This window comes from Pseudomyrmex gracilis, unplaced genomic scaffold (genome assembly GCF_002006095.1).
Source record: "Pseudomyrmex gracilis isolate BER0280 unplaced genomic scaffold, ASM200609v1 scaffold_3, whole genome shotgun sequence".
Classification (NCBI taxonomy): domain Eukaryota; kingdom Metazoa; phylum Arthropoda; class Insecta; order Hymenoptera; family Formicidae; genus Pseudomyrmex; species Pseudomyrmex gracilis.
In genome coordinates, this window is record NW_018020587.1 from 1,498,324 (window position 1) to 1,526,233 (window position 27,910).

The 27,910-nt window shown below is 43.9% G+C and overlaps 2 protein-coding genes across 3 annotated transcripts in view; one reads left to right on the forward strand and one right to left on the reverse strand.

Annotated features, from left to right (window-relative positions):
- LOC109855181 (polypyrimidine tract-binding protein 1) overlaps window positions 1-27,910 on the forward strand; it is a 353,785-nt gene that overhangs the window by 42,521 nt on the left and 283,354 nt on the right. The window lies entirely within an intron of this gene.
- Window positions 4,204-8,608, reverse strand: LOC109855171 (esterase E4-like). 2 transcript variants are annotated; one of them, XM_020429083.1, is made up of 10 exons: window positions 8,118-8,608; window positions 7,473-7,613; window positions 6,691-6,853; window positions 6,108-6,580; window positions 5,867-6,035; window positions 5,541-5,710; window positions 5,324-5,468; window positions 5,095-5,236; window positions 4,590-4,835; window positions 4,204-4,408 (listed from the first exon to the last, which is right to left on the reverse strand). In XM_020429083.1, the coding sequence occupies exons 1-10, from the start codon at window positions 8,322-8,324 to the stop codon at window positions 4,369-4,371; spliced, it is 1,896 nt and encodes a 631-aa protein (XP_020284672.1). In that variant the 5' UTR covers window positions 8,325-8,608; the 3' UTR covers window positions 4,204-4,368. The 2 variants fall into 2 exon arrangements, with proteins under 2 accessions (XP_020284672.1, XP_020284662.1); XM_020429073.1 differs by having other exon boundaries at window positions 4,204-4,835.

Genomic DNA, 27,910 nt, shown 5'->3' on the forward strand with positions numbered 1-27,910 from the left:
ATCTGCTCCCGCCCGATTCGGCGCCACAGCAGCCGCCGCTACCGTCGTCGGGGGATGCAACGGATTACGCAGTAATACGGTAACGCTTATATCTCCCCGAGGCTCCCGGCGGTGTCCTAAGAGTTGGAGAGATTGTTGTCATTTATGATATTACGACGAACAGAGCGCATTACACCCGCGAATTTCTCTCCATCGAATATTTAACAAAGAGCGATTTGTTTGAAAATAATTTTGTTCCTGTTAATTTTGTTTCTGTATGTGTGTATCGAGTTTTGCTATATTTTTTATTTGAAACATTAAATAAACATACACAAATAGCGGAAAATGCTTTCGACTCGTCTTCCACAAATGACGCTCGTGCAAATAGTCAAACTCATTTTATTTGTTTTATTTTACAAAAACTCTGATAAGCGCGGTCGTGTAGGATGCATTCGTGATTCTCTCATTTCCTTCCGATTTTTCCCGATTGAGTGGCATCGACAGTCGACGGCCGCAGACTCGACGATATCATGAAGGACGGCGGCGCAGAGCGTGCGGGCTGGCCATTGTCGGGCGTGTAACGAGGGGCAATTTTTGCAGCGGCGAACAATATGTCGCATTAACGTATTGTGCTCGCGCGACATCGACATCGTCCGATGCTGTCATGCGACACGCCGGTATCGCAATCTAGATGTCGCCGGGGCGATTTGCATTCTCGTGAAAAGGCGAATTGCGACCGCGTATTCCGCGACTGCGGAATCTGTGGAGCAGTTTTTCTTTTTTTTTTTTCTTTTTTTTTCATGCAAAAAATCGACTCAAGTAGCACGATAGAAAAGCAAATCACGCAAAACACAGCGCCGAACTTTATTTTTTTTTTTCGCGCGCGATGTCGCAATATTTGACGTAACTTTCTTCAAGTTGTAGAACGTTTGCGTAAATCCGGCAAGTGGGATTAAAGAATTAGCGGAGACACTCCAGTGAGACGACAAGTCGAAAGATTGCACAGTTTCCCGGCAAACGTTCGATTCCACGAGTAAACGACACTTTGGTCGGTTTGGTTTCGCGCTCGAACGGATTCAAAGGCGTTTTCTCTCGCGCAACACGTGCGCTTTCATCGTCGCTCCAAAAACAATCACTCGCTCGTCGCGAGCAAATAGCAGTAGCTCGCGGTTGGTCGCTCTCTTCGGGGGAGCTTATTTGCCTATGCAAATCGCCAATCAACGACGTTTCTCTCTTACGGTTTCCCGACATGTTCGTTTCGAGACGAATTTACACGGTTCGCTTTCGAAGGGGAAAGAAAAAACTACGAATTGTGCTTAAAAAACATTTGTCATTTGCACAAATGATCTTCCTTTATATTGAATAAATTCGAATTCGCGCACGTCTTTTTTCCAGCGAGCTCGGAAGGAAAAAAAAACACATTTCGCTCGTTCGTTTTTTTCTCCTTTGCGTTTCTCGTGCGTTCGCACAACACGCCCTTTAAGCTCAAACGGTAGTGCATTTTTCACGTCAAAGCGCGTTTTTCATACGCACGTGACTGGGAGCGCAAAAACAGACTGGAAATGCGCTCGCGGCCCGCGACCGCGCGCGGCGTTCCCCAAGTCGGAGACACCGCGACAAAGGCTGAAATTACAATTTAAGCTCTCGACGTTGGGACGCGAAAAACGTGCGTCCAGACGGACAATTCGAGTTTGAGATAATATATAGCGTTTGTTTTTTTTTTTTTTTTTTTTTTAACAGATCAAGCGTGTCCGGCAGATTCTGAAACCTCAATTATACGAGAGAAGTTTTTTTTTTTTTTTTTATACACGAGCGCATCGAATGTGTACATTTTGCGAAATCCCTTGTATCCGCGCGAAAATAACGAGAAAGCAAAGATAGTGCGTATCCCAATAACGAATGCGACGCGAATTTCTGTTTAACGATCGTGTTTCGACGAACGATGCGATATTTGCGCGGCGCGTTCCCGTTTAGCTTGCGACTCGTTTGCGAAGGGTTTTGAATATCGCATTAACGCGAAACGTTTCGCGAATCTAATTTTAAAGCCACGAATTTTGCAGTCGCGAACGACTCGGTAGAACTCGATTCGGTAACAATGGAGAAAACGGATTAAGCACATCGACTGTGTTTCGAACTTATAAAGGACACCGTCGTCTCGGCGCGCATTGCGCGCAACGGAATCCTATTTCGGACTTGTACAAAGAGCGCCATTGTCAGCCAACCACGCGAATTACTTCGTACGCGAATTGCGAGTTACATGTCATTTTGCGACGAGCCGGTGTGTGGTCTCATTTGTTCCGTTAAAAACGAATGAATTAACGAGAAAGCTAAGAAAAAAAATTATCATCCACGAAATGTCGCGCAAACGCGTCTAGTTTTTGTTCAAACGCATTTCTTTTTATGTATTTCACTTCGTTAATTCGTTTTATCGACAATACGGTTCAGAAGACTCACAATAGTTGCGCAACGCGGTTGAGAGATTATCACTTGTGACAGGACTGTTTTTCTCAAAACCTATCACGATTCCAAAAAAGTGCAATTATCATTGATCAATCTCTAAATTTCGTTGCGTAACTGTTGTGTTTTCCGAGCGTAATCCAAAAGTTCTCACTTGTCAGCGGTAAAAAGTTGACTGCGCCGCTTCTACACGCGCGACTTCGACGACGACGACTTTTATATAGTTTCGCTTGCCCGCGGGGTGCGACAATATTATCTTTGCACGTCATCGTCAATTAACGTCGCGGTCATGGTCACGATGTTTAAAACATCATGTTTGCAGGAGTTTCTCGCTCCTGCTTTGTCCCGTCGTTAATTAGTTTCTCGCCCTAGGCGTTGACTTAAACGTCTTGCGAATCATCTGGTTTTCAATGAAACGAACAACGAGGAAGTGAAAGACAAATAAAAATTTAAAATTCACGTTAAACATTCACACGCGTGAAGTCACTAAGAATGAGAGCGTCACACAAAAGAGTAGCTTTAATTAGTTTCTTATCTTCGTATCAAAATGTCGCGCCACAACAATAAATAATGCATTGTCATAAGAAACTAATAACGGCTTAATCTTTTTATACATTTTTTTATTTCTCTAATTTTACAGAGTGAAGGTGTGTGTATATTAGGAACATTATGTACATACTTCGTGTTCACCGTAGCGACAAAGATTTGCAGCGGAGGCGAGAAAGCCCGCGCAATATAATCCGCGGAGTCTCCAGATCTCGCGGATTTAGATGGCTGTTAGCGCACTTTTCATCCTTAGGAGTGAGACACGGGCGTGATGGCGTCTCGTCGGGGGTTGATGGCGCTCCGCGGGCGACGATGTTTGTCTTCGTTTCATCGTCGTTGCATAATCATTGCTCCGGAGAGGACGGCCGTCCCAGAGATATCTCTTATTCTCTCTCTCTCTCTCTCTTTCTTTCTCTCGCCCTTCCCTCACGGCCTTCACGGAGAGGTCCCCCGCAGTCGCGATACGCGGATCCCGGAAACGGATGGAAAACAGAAAGAAGACAAACAGCGGTTGCCTGGGGCGGATGATTAATTTCCCCGAGCGCACGCGCTCTCTCTTTCTCTCTCTCTCTCTCTCTCTTTCTCTCTCGGCGCGGCCGGCTTTTGCCGCGGAAAACTGGAAGCTGCATATTTCATATGCGCGTTAACTCGTCGCGTGGCGAACTTAATTTTCCCAGCGAATTTCATTATGCCTTTCGTTTATTAGGCTGCCTTTAATGCGGCGACGGTTGGGCGCGCGTTGGGGATTTTTGATGACGTTAATTTCGGCTGTAATTGCGGACAGAAAACGCGAATGGCTCTCAGGGGGTGAGTCTCGTGATGCCTCTGATAGAATCATCACGAGATTCCGCGCTCGTAACAACGCGCATAAAAATAATGCACGATTTAGGATGTAAATACGTAAACTCCGTTATATATTCTTGTGCTAAGTAAACGTGTTTTCAAATTAACGTCAATATCCGAATAAAAATTATTGCAACGTAGAACATACCGAGTGGAAAGAATCGAAGAAGAGATTTACGAAAAAAAAGTTGTAATTTAGATATGAGCATAAGCTTGCTTATTCGAAATCTTTATTTTGCGCGCGGTGTTTGAGATTTAGACCTTTGCAGCTTCGAAAACTTTATCGACGCTATTTAAATAATATCGTTCTCATATCGCGAGAAGAGATACATGTCAGATAGTAAATATAGGTGGTAAATGAAAGAGCTTCGCCTCATATTTACTGTCGTCGTTACTTTTTATTAGCACAAATAAACCAGTTTCTGCGGAAGGTGCATCGAACTGCAAATACGTCTCGAACCACTCGAACGAACCCTCGCATATGGTTTACAATTTTTCGCGATACATATGTATTTGATACACACGTACATACTTAGTTCTCGTTTATAGATCACGATCAAGTACACACGGAAAAAGATTTTTGCTGCAATTGCAAGATGATCGGTTACTGTATCGTCAGCAGAAAAAGAAGAAAAAAAATTTGCCAAGCTCGTTGTTTTGTTTCATTATCAAAACAAAACGTTTTTTGTATGTTACGTTTGTAATTTTAAACTTATAAATATAAACACAACGCAAGCATTGATAAGATAACGTGAGGTATTAACTTGCAACTATTCGCATCATCTCTGCTGAGGGTGATCGCGTTCTGCGTCGGCGGTGGATCGGTGAACAGATATTCTATCGGTTCCGTTTCCGGTACGTCTGCCATCAATTTCTCCCAGAACTCCATTCTGTCTGACAGGAAATCGGCTTGCACCATAATATCCGGCGACTTGTCAATTCCGAATCTCATGAACCGCTGATACTCGCGATAGTCAGGCCACTCGGGGGCCTTGCTGGCTCTCGGCGTTCTGTGAATAATTAATAATCATTACGATCCGTAAAATCGATCACTCGGAACAGAATCACCACTTATCGATTCGTGCGCTGCTGCGCTGACCGTGGCACGCACGGATGACGATGCATGCAAACGCGTGTGCGGAACGTAATATGCTCGTGCTTTTACTGGTTAGGAGCTTTGCGAAATTGGATTAGTTTGAAACATAGTTTTTAATAAAAATTAATTTTGTTAATTTCTTAACGACATTTTCTAAATACATGTATATTTACCCTTCTATCACGAAATTCGCATACATTTCCGTCATGACGTCAATCATCGCGTAATCAGCCTTGGTATTGTGCAACTTTAAATCTCTAAACACGTAATTCCAATTGGGAAATAAATAGTCGAGATCGTCGCCGTGGGCTACACCTGGCGGCAGACAATTAAATCGAATATAGGAACGAGCACAAATTGCGGTTATATGTGTCGGCAATCTCCGGTTATTGTTGTACGTACCGAAATAAGTTGTATTGTAAGCGAAGGTGGATGAGAACGTGCCTTCGTAGCAAAAAAAAGAAAAGTAAATGCTGGAGTTGCTCATTTTCGACAGATATTTCACAAGTCGGAACACGGGCCATATTATAGTGTAGTCACTTATCAACTGGCAACATATAAGTCTCGTAAAATACATAATGTTGCAAATCGCATTTAACATCTACGTTCGAAAACTCACATTTGTTAAATTTTGCACAGAATTCGACGTGAAGGTTCCGTTGAAATAAAATTCCTTTATCGCGGTCATGTTGAAATCCGCTGGATTTCCGCGATATTCCACAATAATTGAGAAGATGTTATCAAAGTCTTCCAATGTCTCCTTCTTGATAACGGGATTTGTAATAAATTCTGAAATACGTGCGTGACACACGGGAAAAAAGATTTGTTAGAATAGCGAGAAATCGGTTACTTATATCGCCAGCAAGAAACATTGTTGCTTATTGAGAAATTTTTGTTATTAATTGCTGAAATATTATCGTGAGAAGTGAAATAACTGAAAATTACCGATTGACTTCATCAAGCCTTCGTCTCTCACGATTTGTATAATTGCTGGCATACTGCGAAATCGTCCCTCTTCCAACACTTTTATCGGATTCATCGTTATGATAGCATCCTCCGAATCATCCTCCACCACCGGATTGAAGACGATCCACGGGTTTTTTCTCCAAACATGCTGAAACAATTTAATATATTTGTAGGTCTTTTTTCAACAAAAATTTTTAAAAAACGCTATTATTATACTCACATATTCGTCTATCATATTCACTAATTTCTTCGCATCCACTTTTCTCATGCACTTTATCATCTCCGTGTCGTCCTCCTCGGTATAGCTGATGTTCTTAAATGAAATACCGGTTTTCTCAATACTTTTGGTCTTTGGTTTATTGGTCATAACTTGGTCTTCGTATCGTTTCGGTAGGCAGCCAACTAGTCTCGCCATTCGTAAACCAATTTGTTTATAGCTCTTACTAATTCTGACGGCCCACGAACTTACAACACTACCGCTGAGCAAAATGTACTTGTGAAAAAGTCCTTCCGTATTATTCGAGAGAGCGAGAAAATTCACGATCGCGGATCCGGCACTGTGTCCCATAATGGTTACCGATTCGGGATTTCCTCCGAAGTTGCGAATGTTCTCTTGTATCCATTCAAGAGCCATCTTTACATCTTTGAGGCCGTAATTGCCTGGCGCAACTTTGTTCATCGTGCTAAGAAATCCTAAATAGTGGTTGCTACGTTATTTGCGTATGTTTTTGGTAAATAAGTTTCTATTTTGCTTTAAAAAATCTCTAAGCATGTATTGTGTATATTTGTTTTCTCTGTCTCACCTAACACATTTAGTCGGTAATTTAGCGTGACGAGTATCACATTTCTATCCAATAAATAAACGGGTGCGTACATATGGCTATCGCTGCTACCGCCGAAAAATGCACCCCCATGCACGAAGACCAAAACCGACAAGTTTGCAGTTCCTTGCTGGTTGGTCGAAATCTGCGAGATTTTTCCCGACGAAAATGCGAAATTAAAGAGTTGTTACGCAAGTAAGATCGTGTGAAATGTTGAAATGAGTGTTATCATTAAGTGTGTCTCGAAACTAGAATGAAATTTTGAGTCGTTTAAAATTAATCACATCAAGCTTATTTACTTAAATTTAAACGACAGATTTGTTTGCGGTACATCGACGCGGTTTTATTTGACTAATGCAATAATCTGTGTGATAGCAGTTTTATAATGATAACATAATATCTCGATAACACGTTTATATTGCTGTTGTAAAACGTCGATTTTCAATAAATGGAAAATTACAACTGCAACGTGTAACATGTGATATTTCTTGTTACATTTTATTACACTTTGCGACAACAAAAATGTGTTCGACTGTGTTCGTGAAAATATATTTACAACGTTTTCATCAGTATAGTGCTATCTAGTGTATAATACTATCTAGTCTATAGTGCTATTTATATGTTAAGTTTTATATTTGCATTTCCTATCTGTATATTTACATAGAGTTTATCACAAGCTTCGATCACAGTCGAAGTTTGCAAGTCAATGTATTGATATCAACCAAGTTTGTTTACAAAAATAACATAGCAAATTGCGTACTTACATGAGGAACATAAACGTTTAAGTAAAGGCAATCCTCACTGCCAGAAAATTCATCGGTTAATCTATTCTTTTGAATGCAGCTTGAACCATCGATCGTGGCATTGCGAACCGTCGTCCACGCGCGATCCCATCGTTGCGGATTCTAACGCACAGATTTTCAAAATTTACGATCAAGAGCAATTGTAACATTTATATGTCATTATATGTCAGACACGTAGAGATCAAAAATAATTCGAACTTCTTATTTAGAGACTTCTACTAACGCTCTAAATATATCGCCGTAAAAAAACAATTAAATGGAGTCAAAAGATCAGAGACATCAAAAACCAAGAATATATGTTCGATGTGTGTATTCGCTTACAAAAAAATACTTAGAAGAAAGATAACGAGGAAAGATACCGAGAAAGAAAAAAAGACAAATATGGCGTTGCTTAATATTTCAATATCTTGCTCTGAAAGCAATCAAAATATATTATATAACAAAATATATTATGTAACATATATTTGGCGCTCGCGAGATTAATTATTTATTGAAATTTTCACGCGAGCCGGAATATCAAATCTAATTGTTTCTCGAATGTGCTCAAGTTTTGACTTTCGCAAAACGTTTTTTTTCTTTACATTAATGCTACTATTACATACGTACTCTGAACCTCAACTCGCCTACTGGTGGTATCGCGTACGGTATCCCGAGAAAATTTGCAATCGCTCGGCCTCCGTTGCTTTTGCTCCACTTTCCGCGAATCGGACCCCATTTTGTGTCGACCAGCGGCTCGGAACTACTGAGTAAACCGTCGGTGACGACGAAGAAAAGCACGAGAATGCATGTATTCTGCACAATTCTCCCGTTCATGTTAAAAACGCAACTTGAAGATGGTCTTCGTGGCCGATCGCACAGTTTTCGTCGAATGATGCTGAACAACTGCTGGTTGCGCACGTTCGTGTCGCGTGCAGAACGTGCTCAAACTAACTAACTGCGCGTGGCTTTTTATCTTACAATTTTAACATCACATTATCACCAAACGGGTCGATTACACACGCTCGAATTTATTGTGCAATAATCTCAGTGTGTATACACAATCATTAATATACGGATTAATATACGGTAGTTTTTATGATACACTTCTTATTAGATGGATAATGTGTGTTTTGCGATAATTTGCATGGCTCTCTCTCGTTCGTTAATAAATTATTCGCTTCGTCGAATAAATTTGCTCTTATCAAGTTGCTTAATTAGGTCATATATTACTTGCCGTTGCGAAACTTGACAACAACGCTGTCGATAAGTAGGTAATGTTTCAGACTCAACTGAACATTGCAATGATAGGAAAAAAGTTGATGAGCTGCGTAACTGTAATTTACGATTATAACATTCGGATTTCTCGACAAGCTCAGATCCGCAAATAGCGACGGCTTGTCTAACGGTCGCAAGAAAACAGACGTATCAGCTGATACGAATGTTTAGAGCAGCAACATTTCTCACATGAATTGTTTTTCAGTGGGATTTCACAGAATTGCTCTCAAATTGCTCTCACACAGTGAAATCTTTCTTATCGCGAGCGTAAGAGCACTAGGGCTATCGCATACAAAACGACAGATCATTGCATGTGCACATAGCGTACAACCATCTCCGACCAATGAACATCTAGTTTTGCGCTCTGTAAATCAATATGGCGCCTCTATGTTTATTGGTCTTATGCTGTGCATATGCGCGCTGTGCAATGGCGTTGCCACTTGTGAACTAAGCTTTTCAAAATTAAAACGTTGTTCTCTATCGAACGCAGCAAAAGATATCGATGTTTCGGATAACATTTTGATTTGATTTTTTGGTTTAATTGAAACTTCAGTTTATTTAACAATACAACGGTCGTCTGCCACGTGGTGCTACGACAGTGCGTTTGAACAGCGCGCTACAAGACGCGCTAATTCAGTCGTTCAGGGAGCTATTGTGGCGCTCACACATTGCTGCACGAACGACTTTTGTTGTATTGCGAGCAACATGGCGAGCACGAATGAAAACAATCGCACTGACTTGACAAGATGCAAAATAAACGCTTCAATTGAAAGAGTTGCGTCTGTCAATCAGAGATTTGTCAGATATCTGCTGACTATCGGTAGCACGTGGTGACAGCGTGCGAATGAAACAACTTGATAAGATACTTGTTACCTATCGAGAGGGAGGGAATTGTATACGCCCTGGGCGTGTTTTCCTTTACTATACGCCACACCGGTCTTTATATCACTTATTCACAAGCGGGATCTTTATCAACTGTGACGTATTATTAAGCGAGAGGTAATGCGGCTTTTGGCGGAGCTTAGTTACACACTGCACATTATTATAGATGAGCAACTTAACCTGAGCTACCCGGTAACCCCAGTAACCTCGTTCTATTATTCAACGCGCTGCACTTTAGCTCTCCGCCGTGGCACATTTCGCAATGTTAACAATCGCGCACGGTTATTTGATGAGCTCCGTGTAATATCTATTTTATAGCCATTGTGTTGTAACGGCGAAATTAAACGATAATTTGTAAGAAGGGGGGCTAATCTAAAAATAAGGAGAAGTTTCTGACGTGTAACAGCGAATTAAACAATTTTGTTGTGCGCGAGAGAGAACTTTTTACGCGAAATTAATATTAATGTTCTATACATTCTCTAACTTTTGAATTTTTTAATTTCCTTAAGGAAATTAAAATTTCCTCAACGAATTTTTAAGGAAACCGTCTTTAAGTCTCGTATAATTTTTTTCGAGATTCAATAAAAAACGGGAAGCGGAATTTTTAGAGCTTCCTCCGCGCGACGCAAAGCTACCGATTTTTTTTCGGAAGCTCGAGATGCGAGAGGGACTTTGAGGAGCGATCGTTCTTTATTTACCCTCAAGTCGAGCGACCGTCTAATTCGGGTTTCGCGCTGGTGCTCTTACCGCATCCCGTGGGTTTTCTTGTCGGTTTTCTACGTAGACCGTCACCGCTGCCACCGCCGCCGCCGCCGCCGCCGCCGCCGCCGCCGCCGTCGCCGCGGCGGAGAATCCGCTTCCGGGCGGGCGGGCGGTGGAGGACCTAACAATTTCCTGACAAGGGGTTTCCCTTGGGAGTTTCCGGTCCGTTTCCGCGGAATCTCTACGGCACTCCTTCACTCGTTACGCGTCGTTTGCCGAGCCGTTTATCTCCTCGTCATTAGTTATGCCGTGTTACTCGGCCGCAAGTTTCCCTCGGTTCCCTCTTCACGATCTCTCTGTCTCTCCTTCTCATCATATCTGTGTTATTCGTCTTCATACGCGTCTTGTTGTTGCGCGACAGTAATGATAGAGCAGATATGACGTAGTTCCAAAGTTTGAGCGCTCGACACAGATAAAATCGGAATCTCTCTCTTAATATGTAATTTTTCTATACCCGCGGAGAGCAGTCTCTTCGTTTCACCGACAATGGATAACAACACGCTCACGATACGCGTTTCTCTCAATTCAATAGGTGACGATATTGCAGTATAATGCACCGAGTACATGTGTACACGTCGCATAGACGAGAACACAAGAGCGTATTTTAAAATTTATTAAATTTTCTCGATCATCGCGCGCACTATTTCTCGTGTAATATCGCGAGTTTCGAGTAGCACAAAGGGTCGTTGCATCGAGGGTAAGCCGTGCGTCAATATGATTTAATATCAGCAACGTCTCTCCACGTGTCCACGTGCACGCGATAGAGAACATCGTGTTTGATTAAAGGCGAACGCTGCGGCGGATTATGCATTCGTCTATTTGTCGCGTCGTCGGACTAATTGCAGCATGCAGGCCAGCTATGTATCACAACGACAAGAACCCGTCCTCGGAAATAGTGCGGCGCTTTCGCCATGGACTTCGCGGACTAGTTCTGTCATTCTTAATGACGTCACGAAACTTCGTTTATGTACCTACCGTGTTTAAAATTCACTAGGTTTGGACGCGTGTCCAAAATTTGTTGTACGTTATTATATTTTGTTATAAACGCTCGCGACAGAGTGTAGATGTCGGAAAATGCAGTTGCGAACACTTCTTTTTTTTTCGTGTATCAAAAAGCACCGCGGGAATCCAGTTGTAAAATTATTAAAGTAGGTTGAGTCATTTAATACCGCGCGATTAAAAATCGAGACCGCCGAACGCCTTTATTTCACTTTTGTTGTCTGCGTTATCTGCGCCTCCGCTCTGCGGAGGGCTTGATTTTTTCGAACGTGCGTGATGCAAGCACTGAGAGCTCTTTTTTCCAGTGCCTTTCGCGTTTTATTAAATAAAGAGAGAGAAAGAGAGAGAAAAAAAGAGATATAAGTAACTTTGATCGCAAATGCATTAAAATAATGAAATACAAACCGTGTATTTTTCGGGCGCGCTCGGAAATTTTTTAGAGAACGGAGAGAACACAATGGGAAGCGCGGTTTTTATCGCAGCCGCGCGTAAATCTCGCGAGAATCGTGATGACATATTTGCGTAACGAGACGATTTCCAGGAACGAGCCGGCCGCAAGTTTTTTTTCGCAACGCGATGCCGTCATCGTCCGCTCGGTGCATTCTGGCGTTAATTTGCGCGCATCCGCGAGTTTGCAGCTGTGAGCGCGACTCGCAAGCGAACCTTCTTGATTCGGAGCATATAAACGCTTTTGTTTGTCACGTATTCCTTTTGTTTTATGCAATATGGCGCGGCGGCTTTGCTGCCGCAATTCACGCGTTTAATTATATCAATAATGTTGAATTCAAACGTAAACATTGTTGCGCGCGCTCACACGCGCGTAAGAGCGCGCGATTAAACGCGAGAAAACGAATTCAGTGCCGATGGGAAATTACGTTGTAATGCGTCACGCGGCTAAACGCAGGGACGTGCATTAAACGTCGCGAAACAATGAATTACCGGCGCGAATGCGCTCGCTACCGTGAAATAATTAATTGTAATGTTATTTATCGGCACGCGGAGGCGAGGGAGTTCGTTTTCCGTACATAGCGCGCGTCGTCGTCTATGCTCGCGAACGACATCATTATTATGCATCCCAGCTGGATATATCCCGTTACTTTTTTATTGTTGTGTGTTTTATTCTCGTTTAATGTCGTCGTTGAAAAGCGTACGTTCCCGTAAAAGGATTACGAACAAAGGGAAAATGAGAGCGCCGGGTCAAATGAGAACTGCACGTCTTGTTTTTCCTCCTCTTTGCGCTCTGAAAGAAAATTTGGTTTCGGGCGGAATCGCCGACGCGAACAAACGCTCAGAAATGAAGAACGTAAGACTATAAGACCGAAAATAAAATAAAACACGTGTTTTTCTGTATGTTTCGGCGATCATACAATTGATTTTTAAATAACTAATATATTCAATCAATTTGTGAGTTTCTTGATTAGATGTGTTCACACGTTTTGATGTGTTATAAGAATCTTTACGCTTTTCATTTTTCTGACTTCTCTTACTTGCAAAACGCGACTTATATCCACTTCGCTGGGGTAAGTTAGACGCGTGAATTAATCAAATATCTCCGCACGGTAATGATCTTCTTCGTCGAGGGGAAACGAAACGCGGGAGAAAAAAAAATACACGTGACACGATGTTTTCAGTGGCGTGACGGGTGAGGCGTTTCAAATGTCTCGAGACGCACATTTTATTCCCGCGAGTATACGCGTTTGTCGAACGCGTCATAAGCACTCCTCGTACGTATTCTTCCCCCTTGGACGCATTTGAGAGTGTTCAAGGGCAAAACATCTCGGAGGTGTAAGGGTGAATAATACATGGAAACTCCGTCCAAGTGAAAAATAACTTTCACCATTCATCTCTGTTTACGACACACTTATTGTAAGGTACAAAGTTCAGAAGCCTCTGAAATATTTCTGACAGATGTGTATACGTATCATCTCCATCGCCTTTTTTTTTGTACATGTCCCTCTCTCGTGTCGTCGAAATATCTCACGACTCTTCGAAATGTCTTTTTTTATTTTTCACGACGACCAAAAATCGATTTTTCACAAGCTGCGGAGAGGCTTCAATTTTTCACCGAATGCAAATTTTCGATTTGAAACGATTCCTTTAGTCATGATAAAAAAAAAGAAAAAGATACTTACCCTCCGGAAGTTTCCCTTTTATCGCTGATGTAATATCGCTGTTGCTGTCGTTACACAAGTTAGCCATAGTAGGTGGAAGCCGGTATTCCTTAGGAACGCGAAAAAGCGACGGGATTTTGAGGTCGGTCCTTTGGCGGTCGCCTTCCTCGCCCGTCACGCTCTCGAAATTCCCTTTAATTCGTCTGGTCTCACCGGAGAGAGTCGTGCGCGAAACCCGCTCGGAGAAAACGGCCGGGACAGCCGGCGGCACTTCGTCGCGCGAAAGTGAAATATGCACGTTAGACTACTACGGGGCTACTAACGTAGCTGCTAGGCGAGCGCAATGGCAGCTTTCGGCTTGTATGCGCGCCGCAAGTGCATACACACACTGTACGCGAGAAAGCACTGCGGGGGCCCCGGTGATGCATTGCCCCGGGAGATTAATGCATCGCGCCGCACAGTTTGTTAGAGTGAATAACGACCGGCTGCAATAATGATATTGCCATTAACCTGTCCGCGAAAGTCTCGTGATTCCTCGGACGAGCGTTCTCGCGACCCGATCATCGCGGGCAATCAATTTGGAGTATCGATACAATTAGGTGGTTGAGATGTTCAATAATTTCAAAGGTTTTGCGTTACCTCTTTAACCCTTTTATGGAGAATAATTGAAAACCTTGGAGATATTTTCAGAATTGTTGTCTTTCTGGAAAAATCAAAAATTCGATTAACGCTACTCGGAAACGACTCGCTTAAGAGATTTTATCGAGTCAGTCATCGGTATGACGTCGTTCGTATTTACGCGATAACTCGGCAACGTAAGAAAACGATAAATAATTAATCGCAAACGTGCGCGCGCAGTTCGTCAATTCTCAAAAACATCTCGCAGATGTTGCAAAAGTGCGATCCTTGAAAGAGAAAAATGGATACGCAAGGAGAGATCTCGTATATGACGTGCTTCTGATGAGAGAGTCAGCACGAAGCGCATTTTGGAATTGTAATACACTTTAATGCCTCTTTCAAGAATTCCTTATCGCGTGTATATAGTAGTAGCGGAGCAACAGCAGCAGCAGCGCGCGAAGAAAATTAACTTCAAAGGTCAAAAGGGCATGTCAGTCCATTCGCGGAATGAGAGAGTCGAGGATAGAAACAGCATGATTTATTAACTCCGCGTCCTCCTGATCTTGCGTCTTTTTTGTTTTTTTTTTTAACTTTTTTGCTATACGATCCGCGAAAAGCGGTCTCCGTTTAAAGAGAAATAAGACACAATCTAAATTTATACACATTGTGACTCGCTCTTTTGAGACACACCGTCTAAATTTGTCCCGACAAGAACGCGCGGATCTACAAATCGGGATTCATCATCGCGGAATAGTAGACGGTATAATAATATACAATCGTGGAAAAGAAGAATTATTATTACAAGCTCGGTTGTAACTTCCGTTGAGAAGTCATTATCATTTTTCGACGGTCTCCGTTTAATATCTCGCGGCATATCGTGCGCCCGCGCGACTGTACGCCGCCGTTCGTGATGACGCTGTTGATTGCGCGACTCGCCGACGCGAAAATTACAATACAAGACTGAATTGTAATGCCCGGAACGTGGGAGAGATAGAGATAGCGTTGATGCGAAATGCATTTTGTGTCGACACCGAGTATCAAGAAATGACGGTTCGATATGGGAAAAGGAGCTTTTTGATATAGGAGAGCGAATGACGAACGGGGGTTGGCAATTACGAAGTTCAGAAGGCGGTAGATTTAAATAAGGATCGGAGCTGTTTCAAAGCCGACAAAGAAGCTCCGATTTCATTTTAATGTCCGTAGATTTGCGAACGAAGCGTCCGAATTGCAAGAATTTTCCGAATCGTCACTTAACTGCAAGTCGAGAAATCGCGAACGTAACAATATACACAGTCGAGGCGATTACTCGGCTGCCGTAATGACACTTAATGAAACGATCTCTGGCACGCCGGAGTAAAACGGACGGGAAATAAAGATACGTCCCGCGCGTCCCACACGGAGGAAGGGGTTGGTTCATTTGCTCCGCGATTTCACCCGGCAACAACGTCGCAACGGGCCTCCGGGGTGCAGTAACGCGCTAATGAAGTATTTACCATTCTATTACTACATGCCGCGAGAACCCCGACGTACGCCGCGCTTCTCGCCGCTTTTATATCGCCACATTTCTGCCTCTCGCCTCGTCTGCGGGGAATCGCTTCTCACGGACGCTCATTCGAGAAGCGCGGGACGAATCTTCGGAATCACCGAGGACGTTGTACATTTACCGCGCCCGAATTCCATCGATGCTCGCCTCGAGAATCTGTAATTTTCATCAAAACTGTCGCTCATTAAATGTTAATTCCAGATTTTCTCGTATATAAACACATTTGTGTTTTTTTTCAGTTGTTTCTTAAAATATCAGAATTCTGCGAATATTGTGTTTAAAATCGCATTCGTCTCTCGCCGCTTTTATTTTCTTTGTGTACGTTCTTAGAGAATTTCGCAAATACACCGAATTGTTAAAACTTTCGCAACAGCGCGGTACATGTACTTACCTCGTTATTTCCACGTGATGACAGATTCCGTGAGATTGTTTCGCAATTTCTTTCCGACATTCCTGCTCGCAACTCGCGTCGACCGTTGAATACGCAAGGACAAGCCGTAGTGGAGAGCTAATGAAATTTCGCTTTAGTTGCTCCGAAGCGTTGGCCTCTCTCCCTTCGCGCGCCGGTCCGTCTGCTTAAAACTACCACGCCGCCGAAACATTCCTTAACTACCGCGCTCGGGAGTTTCCAAGTTATCCGACGATTTCGCGTCTTTCTCGCGTCGATATTACGTCAACGACAACCCGGCGAATAAATATTTGATATCGAATGCGGAGCTATGTATATTCTCGCGCGATGAGAATAAATATTTTTCGTAACGCACGTATGTACAAGCTCGATACGAGCAGCAGAAATCGGTCTCTGTATCGCGCAAGGGAATGCTTTTCTCGTTGCGCCGACGGCGGACTCATCTCTCAGACGTTGACGTGCATCGAGGGGAGAAAAAGATAGAGGAAGAAAAAAAGAATCGTATTTCCGCCTGACGCACTTTTCATCAGTATCCATCGCGGAGATTGAGAGACGGACCGAACGCTGCACGGATAATCTGAATATCGACGTTGAAGGCGGTCGCAACCTTATATCCGCGCGATTCGCCGGAATCGCGAAATTCCAGCGGCCCGCGGGTGTTCGAAAACTCCCACGTCGTTGCGCAACGCGCCCTCTCAATCATCTCGGTCTCGCATATTATTAGAATAGAGATATCGACAGTTACATCAATACGTACCGCTAAGATCCGCAGCGGAATAAAATTCGCGCGCGATCGGTCACTCTTCCGCGAAACAAGTCGCGATACGTCGCGAGTTCGCCATTGTTTCCGAACAATTTTTCGTTGCAAGGAAAATCGCAGGCGCATTGTTTACGGATCCCGCGGGGATAGGACAAATCGAATAAAACTAATATTTTTGTTGCAGAGTTTATCGAAAAAAGTTGACTTGCCATTGACGTACGAACGCGCGCGCGTTTCTATATCGCGTCGGACCGCGATTCTCTTATATGCGCAGCGAACCGCCGCATTCGCTGCAAATATGCGTGTGTGCACGCATGTCTCGCGGCGCGCGTCAATCGCGAAGCTCGCAATTTTTTGCACGCCGCCGCGAGGTTTCGACGTTTCGGTGTTTACGGTCCGTTAGAAAATGCGAACGAGTCCGGGATAGAGAGCGGGTTTTATTCCGTCTTCGGCGGCGCGGCGCGTTCGCGTCAATTCGCGGATATCGCGCGTAAAAGTGCGCCGGTATCCGGTGGCGCGAAAGCAAAACATGAGCGAGCGCGCCTTGGGCTACGTCGCGCGAGTTTTTTGAATCCCTGTGCTTTTTTGTATAAACCGAATAAATTCGCGGCCCGCGTTTTTCGGCAAAACACGAACGGCCGAAGAATTCGCGCGTGTCGATCGTCTCTCTCGGCGCTTCGAAAATTCTCATCGTTGAAAATAACAAACAGCTACGTTCTCCGATTAATACATAAACGGCAAATTACATTAATAATCCCTCCCAAACGATTTATTTTATTACAGCAATTTTTCCGCAATTACACTTTGATGTATTGGCGAATTATATTCTATCGCGTGATCGTAATTCTACGATAGTGTACCTATAATATAAATTTGGCTTCGCCCCCGTGATTAATGGACACGATTTTGGGAATCGTGAGTCTCAGATGAGGGAGTTGTTCTCCCCCCGTGTTTACGTGTTGCGCATGGTCATACGCCGTTATCGTTCCCGATTGCGGGGAAGGGTCTCGTAATAAATCGGACACGTTAAACATCACGGCGCGCGAGATAGTTGTGTATCGGGGTTGGAAAAAAAATAGCGATCGTTTGGACATAACGAGTTACGCGCGCAAACGTGAGCGAGTGCGATTGTTGGTATACCGAAATTCCCTCCACTCCGAGATCTCGAAATCTTGATAAAACGGCGTGGAAAAAATCACACGTGAAACCATAAATAACATTTTCATGTTACATATCATTCGAACAAGACGAGCGATGTGTCTTTTTCTGCGTCAATAAATTCGCTAAAGTCAAAAAAATAAAAAACAATCAAGTATTGAGGTCAATACGAGCCAATATGTTGAATGTACGTGCACAAATATAAAAAAAAATCTAAAGAACTTTATTCTCTCTTGAAAAGAGATAGAAAAAAAAGATATGTGGTCAGTAATACGGTTATTTACTTAAAAAAACAAGAGTTGCATACACGCGCACCTCGCATAAAATATCATTATAAACTTATACGCGTCAGGCTCTTGTCACGCGATGCACTCGTAACGTTTTATCGATTAACACGTAAGTCTGAAATTAAGTTCTTTAAGCCCGTCGTTGTAACTCTTACATAACTTCCGTCCTGCACGAGCAACACGGGAGCGCTCACTTTTGTGGACATATAAATAAGTTATTAGAACACGGTTCGCGCCAAATGGACGCGCGCTCGAAATTTTACCATTCTGCGCAAATAGCGATGTGAGTCACGTGTCGCCCTTTGTAACACTATTGTTGAAGAGCGGGCGCGATCAAATATGCACGCCTGCATGCATGCAATCGCGTATATACAAGCGCTTACCGTGTTATCTTCCGCGGGAGTCACACACATACACACGTACACACACTCTCTCTCTTCTCTCTTTCCTCTCACTCGCGTTCTTCGCCTCTTTCCCGCTCACGCGGGAATGATTCACTCCGCGCGCGAATAACTCCGATTGCTATAGACTCTTTTTTCCGCGTTTTCGAAAACGGAACTCGTCAGCGTTTTCTATATGCGCCTTTTACGAAAGATTCTGCAGCACCGCGCGCTCAAAAAAAAAAAAAAAAAAAAAAAAAAAGAAAAAACAGTGCTTCCGTTACCGCACAATTCGCGCGCACTCCATTTGCAAAATGGTACGCCCGAACAAAGACGGTTCCTAATACACGCGAGACTGAAAGAATAATAAAACAACATATTGCAATACTCGACAAAGCAAAGTCGAGAGATCGCGCCGAATTGCTCGTGGCATAATCGCGAAAAATATCGCATAAAAATAAACAAAACTTTTTTAAGAACTTCGTATCCGAGAACGTAAACGCCGTTTTTAACATATACAGAATGTTAATTTTATATTAACAATTATTGTACGTGAACAAAATTCTCTTAAGTCTCTCGACGGATCCCGCGCGGTGATTTTTTTTTTTCACCGCTTCCGATCGGTGTCGATTCATTCCATATCGTCCCTCCGCGGGGAACGAATAAATTACCGGCGATACGTGAATACTCGATTCTGCCGGCGGTGGAGTCGCGCGAAATCCTCATGCATAATTTTCCGCCATCGTATTCGGACGCGCGTTTACACGCGCGAGCGTGCACGCGTATGTGTGTGTGTGTTCGCGCGGGGGCTGAAAACGCGCGTTGACCCGCGCGTGCACTCGCACACGTCGTTCAATGCAAATTTCCCGGTGCAAAACCCGGTCAACCGCGGCCACCCAGTATGCAAACCTGATCTCGTCGGGCCGATGACGAGAGCCGGCCAGGTCTGTAGGTAGATGCTGCCGCTGCTGCTGCTGCTGCTGTCACCGCCGTCGCCGCAGGCACATCGATCGATTTCTTCCGTACGATTATGCCGAGAAGTGTGTTTGCGCGAAGACAAAAGCGCCGCGGATCCACACACCGGACATCGAGGTTTCGAGTGCCGAGATTAAAAACTAAGTCGGACATTATCGAAGGGAGCAAATTCTGTTTCTGATGTAATCCGGCTCCATGTTTGACACTCGAATGCAAAGAGACTCTTTTTCAAATTTCTAGTTATATTGATATGCTTCGCGATCCGATAGATTTTTCTTTGTTCGAATATTTTTGAGCTCGTGTACTTATCGCGACAATGGGACTACACTTTCGGTTTTGTTCCAGCGTGCGTCCGGTTTGCTCCGCTTTAAATATAGTTTCCGTCGCGCGATCACGCGCAGCGAATGATGCTCGAAAAGTGCAATGGAATTGGGACGCGCGGCGTATAATCGGAAATAGGAGAGGAGAGAACTTCGGTCTCTCGCGCGCGCATCGCCGCGCGCGTGTCATGCTCGGATGCCATATTGGAAACTGATTAACCGGTCGGGCATTATTGAAGTGTTCTCGATCTTGATTACGCGCGGCATTGACGAATAGTGGACACATTTCCGATGTGAACGTCCCACCTGAGATCAAAGTTAATCCAGGCTGCCATGGTAACGTCCGCCGAGTATTGTGGATTATTGCGGGCTATTAATAAAATCTTGATCGCATGCCGAGTGCGCGCGATTATTCGGCCGCACGGCAGTCACGGCCGTCCTTCCGGCGAAATAGCGTTTTGTTGGCGGCCGAGCCTGAACGTTGCATTATCACGGCGCATGGATGATTTAACCGGCGCGTTATCGGTGAAATACGTTGAATTAATTGAGAATCGGCATTAGAGAATATATATTGTTAATAGCATTGTGTGATTCTTTTGTTACCGATAAAATCGCCACGATCCGAGTTATCTGTCCCAAATAAAAACGCTTTATATGCTTTAACAAATCGCGCGCGGCATCTGCTCTCTGTGTGTAACGATTTTGAGATAAATGTACATTTATCTCGAAACTCTACTTTTTACATGTTAAATTGTATTTTTACACATTTTTTTACATTTTTTTTATTTTGTTCCAAATAATATTTATTAATATATACGTGCTTTGAAAATTGAGTGTGTTCAATGATTCAACGCCAATGTCCGAACTTCAATGTCCGCCCACTAATCTCGACATCGAGCCTCGGTCCTCGTCGCGCAATGGTAGCTTTCAAGTACGAAATAATGGCGAATCGCCGATTACCGCTATCGCGGTCGCGCACCGAGTTCCCCCGTGTAGTGCGCTTCATTTCGGAATGCGCCGATGCGGTCAACGGCACTGCGTGGCCGCTCCACACGGACTCTACGAGGATCCTGTGAGGCGACACAATTCCCCGTACGATAACGTTTCTAGGAAGAGTTTATCACGCAAGATCAAATTCATAAACAAATAAACAAACCAGAGCGTACGCGCGTAAACCTTCAACTAGAAATATGAGACGAGAAATTTATGGCTGTGTTATTGTTACGCGATATCGTGTGGGTACGATGCGGGGCCACGGCTGTGAGAATCCGTGGGATTGGAATCTTCGAATTCCGCCGTTTTCTATGTTGAAAAACGGAAAGAGTACGCTCGAAGTTCTAAAGTGAACGAGTATTTTCGCCATTACAAGCGGATGTGTCTTGCTAGATTTACTACCGAAATATTCCAAAGCGTAATAAAACAACAGATCTCGAATATCCTCTTTAACCTTTGGAAGATCGGAGAATTTTAACGACTCAAACAGATACACTTTTGACGCTAAAATCTATAAATTTAATTCGCCCAAATAACGCAAATAGCATAAGGTCTATTGAACAATTGTTTTTTTCACAATTATTTCGATTCACTCAAGCTTGAAAGAGTCACGGACGGTCACTGTCACGTGCGCGTCTCTCTCCGTCACCCCTTTCCGCCGACGTGGATGCGCATCGGCGTGTACAAGTACTTGCGCACGGAAACGCAACGTGCGCCGCAACACGACGCGACTCCACGGCACGACGCAAGCCCGCATATCAAATCGCGCGTGTGTCACGAGATACAAGCGATTCGCCTATATTGACCAAATATTGTCATGTGGGTAATGAACGATCGTGCGTTGAATAAACGGTCGTCGGCGTTATAGGTGGGTACTTACTTGAAGCTGCATGCAAATGATAATCCGCGATCGGAAGTCATTCATGGCGCTTCGTTCCGCATTCGCGGAAAAGATCTCTCCTTCGAGACGACTCGCGCGAGAGAATCGTTTTATTTCCGCGTTTCGGAGGACGTTTACGGAGAGCTCCGCCGTCCACGCTATATCGCCGTAGCAAAGAAGAGAAGAAAACGAAAAGGACGTTTCGGGAAAAGCTTCGAAACGCGAAAGCTATTGATAGCAAAACCGAACTGAGACTTTTCCCGGCATTTCGCCAAGATGATATTCCGCTAACATCGACTCGTAAATGGCGTATGCGACATTTATGAAGCCGTATATATACACGCGGCGCGTTACAGCGGCCTGTGTGTAGATCAGACGTTTTATTCAACCGCGAACCGTGTCGTTCCGAGAAACGCGACTGTTTTCGGAACGTCGATTATTTTAACAGACAAACATAACGGACACCAGATGGATTTAACGGGTTGGCGCGATAGCGCGCGCGCGCGACGGCCTTCGCATATTCCGCATTCGTACGGTTCGATAAAATAAATGCGACGATTGTAAAAATATTCCCGCGCGTGCTGTCATGTTTTGCTATTAATAAACATGAGTTGCATTTTTGTTATTGCGGTGGTAAGTATAAATAATGCTTTTATACACGTAATCTTGTACAATCTTCTCGCGTAATAATACCGAGAAAAATTCTAATATATCAAGATAGTTCGAAGCTTATTTGCGTATTTGAACTGCGCAAAAGAATGTGTCGAGATTATTTTTTCAACTATGTCCTGTTTTCAAAGAGAGAGAGAAAGAGAGGAAGAGAAAAAAAGGAACCAAAGAAACAGGAAGCACAGAAAAAAAAAACAAATCACCGTGCAATTATAATATTTATGCCGCTTTTATCTTATTCGATTTGAGGAAAAGGTTGTCTCGTGTATCGTATCTCGCGCGCGATGGGCACAAACACGGAAAGAAAAGAGGCGGGATCGAAAAATTGACGGCGGCAGCGAAGGTCCGTAGAGTGTGAAATTCAATAAACGAATCCATTCAGCGCTTATCTCGCGCAAACTTGTAGACACACCATGGCACAATACGGCTCCCTGTTTCTACGGGGAGAAAAGAGGGAGGAAGTAGGTAGGAAGGGCACGTAGGTATCGGCGGCGTGGGTGTAGTGGTGTTCATACGAGTGTACGTATGCGCAAAGCTGCTTCCTCTATTCGTTCTCGCAGAACCGACGGAATGCCTCGTGTATTCCGCGATACTGAAGTCGGGGGTTCTCAACTTGCAGGAGGAAAATCAAACGATGTCGAGTCGAGTGGCTTCGATGCCGCGAAAGCAAACGGAGAATTGAAAGATAAATCGAACTTTAAATTAACTTTTATGTCTCGCGCGCGCTCCCGTACGTGTGTATGTGTGTGTGTCGCGACAGATTCGTTAAGAATTCGTTCGACACGTCGTGTGTATGCATTTGTAAAATCGAAAGCTTAAAAGTGTGTGGTTCTCCAAATATGTACGTACACAAAATAATAAGCGCGACGTAAAATTAAATCATTTTATTAACAAGTTATTATTTACTATTTTATCACGTGACAGGAAGGAGAAAAAAAGTCACGTGTCTTTAAAAACGTGACTAAAGTAAAGTCACGTGATAAGGAGGAGAATATTTTAGTCACGGGAATAGTTTAGTGATTTCGTGTAACGGAAAACTATTTTAGCAATTATATTTATAATTGAGTTGAAACAGTCGACGGGCGATGCACAGAATAAAACCTCCGCGCGATTATTGAAGAACTAATTATAGGTAATAATTAAATGCAAGTAATTACACTTAGAGAAATAATAATCAGGTGCACACGGCTGACTCACTTGTTATCTATGTACGCAGCAATGAAAATGACGCTATTGTGTTCTGTGCGAAAATAACTGTCTCTGCGACTATATATTGCTTGCGTGTGTGCCGTTTCCGAGTGCGCACGGTTGTGAAAGTGCGTGGCGGCCGCGCGATTCGTCCGCGATACGCACTATTATCATTAATGTATGCGTCTCGCGTGTAAATAACGTGAACTTACAGAGCCGCGAAGTCGGTTATCAATCATCGTTGAAGGAGAGGGAATACGTGCCGGCAATGCCGAACAATAAAGGAATATTCCGCGAGAGTCCCCTCCGAGAGCTGCGCGCAATATCGACGGTTACCTACCTACTCGTTTTCGACGAGTGTTTTTCGAATGTTGTCGATGCATAAGTTTTTTTCCCCGACACGTTTGTCTCGCGCGTTACCATTCAAACGTATTGGAAATTACGTTTGTATTTTTACTTCCTCTTCTTTTTTCTGCGCGCGCTCGAGCGAGATGTTCCGGCGCTTTTTATCCCTTTGCGTGTGTGCGCGCGCGCGCGCTCTTTGTTTCTTTTACCGCGTTATAAAATTCGTTCAAACGCGAACGGTGGACGAAATATACGAAGGATAAAATTTCCGCGACGGGAGAATTTAATTTGCCTTTTTGCGGTCGCGAGGACGACGTCGAACATAGAAAAAACAACCCGTTTGTGGTTGCACCACGTCGCTGTTCGAGTGCCGTAATTTTTTCGACTTGCGAACGAATTCTTTAGAAATTATTTCTTCCGTTCGTTGTAACGGAGATCGTTTGAACTTTTTCTTTTTTTTTTTTTTTGTTTTTTTAACGTGCACCACCTAATAGCGCGCAGTCACGGCGCAGCGAACAACAAATAAGACGTTGTCGTCGAGATTGTTCGGAGAAGCCATTCGGGAAAGGACGAAATTGCGAGGTTCCCGAGATACGCAGATCCGATAAAGGTTTCCACAAATGCGCCTTCTACTCTCTCTGGCGCGCGCGAGTTCAAAAAGAGCCACGCGGGCTACGCTCGTGTAATCGATATTACCATCTACCACGATTCGCCATTAATGTAATTACGGGGCCTCCATCGTAAAGCCAGGCACAGACCCACGTTGATCAAATTTCCAATATTCGAAACATTATACCTTCCGATCGGATTACCGTGTCGCGTAGATTTGGAATTACGAATTGATTTGATAACGAATAGATTCGCCTGCGAGCATCCATTTTGGAAATATGCATCATCGCGTGTTGGTTAAGCCGCGTCGGGAAATTGAGTTTTGTTTAGAGTTGCGTCAAAGAGAGAGACCGGCCAGGCGGTATCTATTTTCACATGAGCAAATGCGTAATAACAGTTAGGCGAAACAAAATTGTCAGAACACGGAATATTTGTTTCGTGCCGACGGCGCACGTACGTATATGCGGCGCGTTATAAGATAAAAAAGAGAAGAAAAAAAAAATGCAAACGCGGCGAACACAACTTTTAATTCCGCTCGAAACCGCTTTTTTGAAACGGGAAAGTAATTTGACTCCTATTGCGGCGTGTCGTCGTAAAGATTTACATACATATTTCGCAATAAGTTTCTTCATTTGAATCTTCGTTAGAGAAAGTTCATGTCATCCGTCCAAACCGCAATCTCGTTATTTTCTGTGTACGTGTGTGTGTGTGTGTTTCGACAAACAAAAAACCTAATTATAAGGTATAACTCTCAATTTGCAATAATTTCGCAAAATTACGTTTATCTCATGCACTCACACACACACTTACAGAAGAAAATCTATAAGCGTCACGCTTGTTTTATTACGTTCGCGTGCGCGGGCGACATTTGCGAAATGTATTTCGCGAAACCGTCTCGGCCGATGCTTTGCACATTCAACACACTATATTAAATGTATGTACAATATTTATTTATGTTACACATGATCAAAATCTAATAGTCACGCTCGTATTGTCACATTTGACGGACGATTGCGTGCGCGAGCGATATAGCGCGAATCCTATAACCTTGAATCTGAATTTACATTCGCGGAAACATGCGATAAGTCTCTGCGAAATATGAAAAAAAAAGCCTTAAATTCAAGCCTCATCCATCGAAAGCTGAAGAACGATTGTTTCTCGTCTCCGCCGAACCTTTTATTAATAACCACACACCGATAGATCAATAAAGTGATTAGATGTAATTTTATATGCGCAAAAAAGTTGCCTGTTTCAGTCACGCGTGAGGCGGCGCACCTATTCTCGTTCGGGAGAAGACGCTAATAGATACCCGGAAAAAAGTAGACTTCAGCTCGCGGAGATGATCACTCGTCGATTCACTCGAAAGCACGAACTGCAACGTCTACCGCTCTTCTATATACGCCAATCCCGTATTTTTAGATCAGTTTCTCACTTTAGAGCCGTTTAGTTTTCTTTTAACGTGTGTTGTCGAGGTAAAAAAAAAAGCGAAACAAGCGATTTTAAGGTCACGCGACACGTTATCACGTGCCCGATGCGTGACACCGCCGTAAGATGGTGGTCGACAGGAGAATCGATACCAGTAACATCAGTCGTTTCACGCCTTTATCGGCACACAAACTGCATCGTCATTACACCCATAATTTTATCACAACGCGAGACAGTTCTCGTGCAAATCGCGGAATTTTCACGTCGTCGTCGCGGCAATAATTTCTGCGCGCGCCATTTTTCGCACGCCTTTTCAAATTTTTCTGTGAAATCGATTTTTTAAATACAATACCGATCGACACGTTAATGGACGGGATGAGGTACGCGCGTTTTCCACGCACATACGTCTCGCTTTTTTTTTTTTTTTTTTTTTTTAAAAACGCTACGTTCTATCGCGTTCGGTAATGATCTCGTTACATCGCAGAAGAACGTTCGCACAGGCGCGCACCGTTTGCAGAACGGCAAGATATATATCCCCGTGACCTTTCTTCGGCCAATAGAGCGTGATACATCGTCCAAGTTTTAATGAAGGGTATCTAATTCCGTCATCTGCGAGCGAAACGAAAAATTAAAACTTGCATCGAAACGTCAGCGTCGCCCTCGTAATCGAATTGTCGCGGAAAAGTTTCAGCTTTCGCGCGCGTAACCAGATTTATTTCGCGGAATATTCGCGACTAAGGGGGCATCGATGATTCAATTTTATATCCGATATCCAATTTAAATCGTAACGTACATGCGGATTAAAACGAACATATTGCCCGCGAAATATTGCGTTCTCCGTGCGTCCACGCGCACGCACACATACACACACACACACACACACGACGCGCGGAAACACTCCCCGTCCCCGACTTTATTTACGAAGAGAAAAGGAAGAAGAATGCGGAAAGCTCGTTATCACCGTGCAAACCGAGTTTGTGATTAACTCCGGCCGCCGTAAATGATACGCCGGGCTTTTTCGTAAATATAATCCGAGAGGGGGAAAAACTTCTCACGCTGGACCTCGTGTCCGCGCGGCTTTGAAAGTTGCTTAAGCGAGCTTAACGTTGTGAATGTGAATTGTCGTTTTATTCGCGACGTGTGGACACAAGAATACACAATACTCACGTTTTGCTTATTTGTTTTGTTATTGCAAAATAGATTATCATCTCGGCGAGATTATATGCATTATATTTTCGAATATCGCATATCCGTTTCCTTTTACGTCAGTTTTTCACGATGTCGTTTCTGCCGTCGCGAAAGTTTTCACGGAGATATGGGCGCGTTTTATTTCTTCGGCTATATAAGCCGCGAAATAAATGTGCGGAAGAGGGGGACCCGCCGGGCGCGGATCTCGCCGGTTTTCGACGCTGTTTATGCGTCTGGGTCAAAGCGTCAAAATATACGAAAACGAAATAACGTTCCCGGTAGGCCGTTATTTGAACGGCACGAAGTTTTGGCTGAAATCGTTAGCGCTGGTAAGTCAAACAGCGAGTGAGCACGAAGCCCCCCTCGGTCGTACCGGTGGCTCGCAAGGCGAAGTTGGCGACGAGCCCGGGGCTTACGTTCTCTCGCTGATAGAGATAGAGACGGACGACGGAGAGATAGATAGACAGATATGTGTGTGTGTGTGGGCGGAATAAGGTGGGTTATTACGCGAGGAGGAGAGAAAGAGAGCGCGAAAGGCGAGAGACACGGAGGGTGGATCTCGAAGCCAGATTCTAGGATCGCGCGCGCTCCCGAGCAAGAGAGTCTGACATGGCGGTTAATTAACTCGCCATACTGCGGCAAGT

What these genes read in the sequence shown, in the direction of transcription:
- LOC109855171 (XM_020429073.1), bottom strand. Translation starts at nt 8,324, where the DNA reads ATGAACGGGAGAATTGTGCAGAATACATGCATTCTCGTGCTTTTCTTC. An exon ending in AGGCTTGATGAAGTCAATCG is followed by an intron (nt 5,711 to 5,866) that starts GTAATTTTCAGT and finishes CACGTATTTCAG; the next exon opens with AATTTATTACAAATCCCGTT. An exon ending in TTACAATACAACTTATTTCG is followed by an intron (nt 5,237 to 5,323) that starts GTACGTACAACA and finishes GTCTGCCGCCAG; the next exon opens with GTGTAGCCCACGGCGACGAT.